Source organism: Camelina sativa, chromosome 2 (assembly GCF_000633955.1).
Source record: "Camelina sativa cultivar DH55 chromosome 2, Cs, whole genome shotgun sequence".
Lineage (NCBI taxonomy): Eukaryota > Viridiplantae > Streptophyta > Magnoliopsida > Brassicales > Brassicaceae > Camelina > Camelina sativa.
This window is the reverse complement of record NC_025686.1, coordinates 8,828,516-8,834,040: the sequence shown is the minus strand read 5'-3', so window position 1 is coordinate 8,834,040 and position 5,525 is coordinate 8,828,516. Positions and strand designations below refer to the sequence as shown.

General features: G+C 32.4%; 1 protein-coding gene across 1 annotated transcript; it reads left to right on the top strand.

Moving 5' to 3' along the window:
* Positions 3,158-5,322, top strand: LOC104720491 (bidirectional sugar transporter SWEET7-like). Its single transcript, XM_010438387.2, has 5 exons — positions 3,158-3,507; positions 3,599-3,635; positions 4,015-4,396; positions 4,605-4,724; positions 4,949-5,322. The coding sequence occupies exons 1-5, from the start codon at positions 3,459-3,461 to the stop codon at positions 5,135-5,137; spliced, it is 777 nt and encodes a 258-aa protein (XP_010436689.1). The 5' UTR covers positions 3,158-3,458; the 3' UTR covers positions 5,138-5,322.

Below are 5,525 nucleotides of genomic sequence, written 5' to 3'. Positions count from 1 at the left end.
AAATTTATATGAGATTACCAGAGGGTATAGAACTCAAAGATAAGAAGGGTTCTAGAGACCAATACTGCATAAGGCTAGACAAATCGCTTTATGGACTGAGACAGAGTGGTCGAATGTGGTATAACCGGCTAAGTGAATATTTAGCCAAGGAAGGTTATAGGAATGACCCGATCAGTCCTTGTATATTCATAAAGAAATTCGCGAATAAGGGATTTGTAATAATAGCAGTATATGTGGATGATTTAAACATCCTTGGAACCTCTGGGGAAATCGCCCAAACAGTAGGATATCTCAAGAAAGAGTTTGAGATGAAAGACCTAGGCAAGACAAAATTCTGTTTGGGGTTGCAGCTTGAGTACATAAACAATGGGATCCTTGTGCATCAAAAGGCATACACAGAAAAGGTACTCAAGAGATTTAATATGGAGCAAGCTCACTCATTGACTAGCCCAATGGTTGTGAGAAGTGTAGAAGTGGATAAAGATCCATTTGCTCCTAAGAAGGACAATGAAGAAATTCTTGGTCCTGAAATGCCTTACCTCAGTGCTATAGGAGCATTAATGTTCTTGGCTAGCCACACTAGACCTGACATATGCTTCGCAGTAAACCTTCTGGCAAGATACAGTTCTTGTCCGACCATAAGGCACTGGAATGGTATAAAACATGTTCTGCGTTACCTACAAGGAACGACAGACTTTGGTTTATTTTACACTAACCATAACAAAGAAGGTTTAGTTGGTTTTGCTGATGCAGGTTATCTGTCCGATCCACATAATGGAAAGTCACAAACAGGTTATGTGTTTACACACGGTGGTACAGCGATCTCTTGGCGTTCTATGAAGCAGACTCTAGTAGCCACATCCTCAAATCACGCGGAGATCCTAGCCATGCATGAAGCCAGCCGTGAGTGTGTCTGGTTGTGGTCAATGACTCAGCACATTCNTAGCCTTTAGATATTTCTGTTTGTTTGTTATCTATATAGATAATAGATAAATAGATGCTCTGAACGTTAAAATGTGTGTTGGTAGATGTCCTATTACATCATTGCTAGATGTCTATTCTATAAAATTTAGTTGCGTATATAAATGTAGATGTCTTGTGTTTTCTTGCAAGGAAATAAACAGAGATCATATACAAATTCATACACATACACACACATGTAGATGGCTTTTTGTTTGTTGCATGGATATAGACGTACATCCAATCACATTTCCTAGTATAAACGTTGGAGTCCACTTAACCATTATGTCCTAATGGCCTACTCTTTCTTCAACGTGAGGTTCTTATGTTTTTGTTGATAAACAAAATATTTGAACATATTTAATTATTTTTAGAAATAAAATTTCTCTACATTATTCTTGGTAACTCAACCGTTTATGTCAAATTTTATTGACACTTACACTTGTTTTAGGATGAGAAGTAACTGGTGTTTGGGGTTGAATGTGGGGTTGTTGTCCGGATGATCCGATATAGCGAGCATATATACTAACAATTCTTCGGAAAATACTAAATTGTTGTAAAACACTTAGTGGACTCCATCGACCGGCCCACTATCCAGTCCGCACATACTCGGCCTCTCGACCACACTTGGTCGAGAGCCTTCGGCCCGTTAGTCGAAGCCCATCGGCGATAGCATTAGTATGTCGGTTTTACCTTAGGACTTGTAACACTATATATACTTGTTGTAACCTCAATTCCTATCAATAATAACCTAAGAGATTTACTCCCTAAACTCCCCAATTTACAACATAAATAATATTCTTCTATGCCAAAACCCTTAATTTTTACCTGTGAATTGTACTAGAAGTTTGGTTAGGAGAAAAGTGGGCATGTCGAAGAGAACCAAATTAAAGGGATGTATTGAAAGTAGGATTTTAGATTATGTTTAGAAAAAAAAAAAAATCACTTGTTATTCAACTTGTGATTTTCTCTCTATTTGAATTCAGCTTCAACAAATTATTCGATTTTGACATGATAATTTAGTAATAAGATATTGAAGATGAAGTTTTCAGTGTGAAATTTAGAGGAGATAAAATCAAAAATATCTATGCTCAATATCTTGTCTTATCTCTTTCATAGTGTTCTCCATAGAAATATCTCACGCTCATATTGTATTGCTATATTTACGTAACTAGTCAGAACTATATCAATCTGAGTGGTTTTTCTAAATGAGTGTTTCGTATCAAATGCAAAACTGATGACATAAATATGATCAAACCTAACAAAGCTCGTCTTGTAGTGCTTAAAAATTGACTATAAATTCACAAATAAATTTTTCTTTTACATGGTAAGATCTAAAAAACAGTCGAGTGAAGTCAGTTTTTTTCTTTTAAAAAAGGAAGAAAAATTCTCACCAAATTAAAGTTCCATTATTCTTTTAACAATTTTGATATGTGCCAAATAATTGCATTATAATGAACTCACAACAAAACTACTCAATGAGATAAATCTAAAGGAAATTTACTATAATTTTTTAACATGCTATAATTTTCTTGGTCTTATAATACTTAATATACAAAACTATCGTTGAATATTGTATTTCTATATTAAAAAGATAGATAGGATCAGCCAATCTACTATCATTGAAGTTGTAGCAAAAAATCTAATTATTTATTATAAGTGTCTAAAGTACATAACAACTCGTTCACTGCTAGTCTATGTTGGTTAGAAAATTATATACTCCCTTCATACTATTTCCTCTAGTTCACATAGAGTATCATTCTAACATTTTATGTTCTTTAACATAAATTTTTGTTCTATCCTCTATTAATATAAAAAATAACTTTTCCTCTCTCTAATTTGGATATGTTTAAAAATCTGCGTTACAAATACATATTTTTTGAGAAACTGAGGGAATACATTAAGTGATGTTTTTAAAAAAAAATATTTATTTTATGATATTTCTAACTTGTAATGTGAAATTATTTATTATTATTTTATATTTCCTGACCACCTATGTTCTACAATTTTTTTATAATTAGTTGAATTTTTCTTACATAGACAATGAAATAATGTTTTAATTAAAAACGCAAAATAAAATGTAGATAATTTCCTAATCTATATGTAAATACTTTCAATATCTTTTAAAGTGAAACAAATGACTAATTACCAAGATATTTGTCCTATATATACAAGTGTGTGTGTTTAATTCAATACCCTCCAAAATTAGTTTTAAAAGTAAAAGACGAGATCCAGTGACTTACTTAACTTTTTTTTTTTCCTTCACACGGCGCATGCATTGTATTCGCACACACAATCTCACCTATATGTATATCATTTGTAATGTCATCATATCATAACATTTGTATCTTTATGATCCATCTCTATTTAAACACCACCCTATCGACCAACCTTCTTCTCTGATATATCAAAGCTAAGATATGGTTTCTCAAATCATTTAATCAATTTCTTTGTTTCTTTTTTTTCTTCTTCATCACCACCAATTACATTAAAAAATTATGGTGCTTGCACATCTTAACCTTCTTCGGAAGATTGTCGGAATCCTAGGTTAGTCCAGTTCTTCCACATCTACAACTTATTTCACGTATACATCGAGTATTTTTTTTTCCGTCTTAACTTGTGATGATCTTGTTTGCAGGAAACTTCATTGCTTTATGTCTGTTCTTGTCACCAACGTAAGTATTTGCTATATGATTTAAATAAGTATAATTGGGTTCCTTCAAGAAAGCCAAAATTGTTTCCATAAATTATAACTTTATAAGACATGGTCCTCTTGAAAGATCTAAGATTTTGTTTTTCTTTTATCACTAAAGCCTTTGTTCTGAGTAATCACAATTTTTAAGCTGATAATTTTTCTTAGTATAATGTTTTCCTGTTATATTAATTAATAACAATTAAAAAGTTTAGATTTTCTTCCAAAACAAAAGAGAAGTTAAAGTATTTATAATTGATACCATGTTTTAATGTCAATAGAGAAGTTAAAGTATTTCTGGTAATAAAGTACAGTAATTAACAATTAACTAAAATAATTAATGTGTCTCATTATATCATCAGGCCAACATTTGTCCGGATAGTGAAAAAGAAGTCAGTGGAGGAATATTCACCAATACCATATTTAGCGACTCTCATAAACTGTTTGGTTTGGGTTCTTTACGGGCTCCCTGCGGTGCATCCCGACAGTATGTTGGTCGTTACAATCAACAGCACGGGGATCGTGATCGAAATCGTCTTCCTTACCATATTTTTCGTTTATTGCGGTCGCCAAAAACAACGGTTGGTTATATCTGCTGTTTTAGCGGCTGAAACCGCGTTTATAGCTATTCTCGCGGTTTTGGTCTTTACACTTCAACACACTACCGATAAACGAACGATGAGTGTTGGAATCGTGTGTTGCGTTTTCAACGTTATGATGTACGCTTCTCCATTATCTGTCATGGTACGTTACATTTTTTTTCATCATTCTCTACAAAATTAAATGACTCATTATAATTTCTCTTGAGAATTAATAAATGTTTTCGTCTCTAATTAGTTATTTCCTTTATATTTCTTGATTGGATTTTTGACTAAATTATGGTAGAATCCAAACTAATAAACTACAAGCTGATCTCTCAAATTTTTTGTTGGCAAAATAATTATACATGAAGAAAATGGTAATAAAGACAAAAAGTGTGGAGTTCATGCCGTTTTGGCTATCGGTAGCTGGATTTCTCAATGCAAGCATTTGGACAATCTATGCAGTCATGCCTTTCGACCCATTCATGGCTGTGAGTTTTCTCTTCTTCTCTTTCTTCAAAAATCTCATGTTTCACCTATAAAATTGATAATATTTTTGTGAAAAAGAAAGAATTTTCCTAAAATGAAAATGAAACAAATGGTATATAGGTTTACGTAGTGCTGTAATTTTTAATTGATTCTTCCGTTTTTTTTTTAATAAAGAAAATAGAGAAATTTTACTAATTTTTGTTCTTTTCATAATGGACATTTGTAGATACCAAATGGGATTGGATGTCTATTTGGATTGGCGCAGTTAATATTATATGGTGCATACTATAGATCCACCAAAAAGATAATGGCGGAAAGAGAGAAACAACCCAGTTACATCGGTTTATCAACAGCCGTCGCTCATATCGAACCTGAAAAAATCGAAAATTTCAACCAACAAATTAATAGTGTTTGAGTTTTTTTTTGGCTTTCTTATGTTATTCACCTTCTTATTATTAGACTCTTTTTTTCCTTTTCACATCCTACACTTAAATATGAATAAGAGGAAAAACTTCATTACTTTTGTTTTAAACTTGAAACATTGATATGCAATTTACATGTCCGTTATTTGAGGGGGACAATGGACTCTATTTAGAAGTATTGCGGGTGCAATTAATTGTTTCAATTTTCGTAATTTATACTATAGTTCCGAGATTCACTTGAGGTCATTTTGTGGATTAGATTGCTTTGATTTTATTCCAAGTTTGAATGATTATTGAACGGAAGTAATTAAGCCTTCATCTGATGCAAAGGTCATTAACGCTGCTCAATCCAAATTTCAAGAAAAGTTCTCCTCTTGTTAT

Coding starts and splice junctions, on each gene's coding strand:
- LOC104720491 (XM_010438387.2), top strand. CDS start 3,459: ATGGTGCTTGCACATCTTAACCTTCTTCGGAAGATTGTCGGAATCCTA. Junction 3,508..3,598: donor GAAGATTGTCGGAATCCTAG/GTTAGTCCAGTT, acceptor TCTTGTTTGCAG/GAAACTTCATTGCTTTATGT. Junction 3,636..4,014: donor TGTCTGTTCTTGTCACCAAC/GTAAGTATTTGC, acceptor TTATATCATCAG/GCCAACATTTGTCCGGATAG.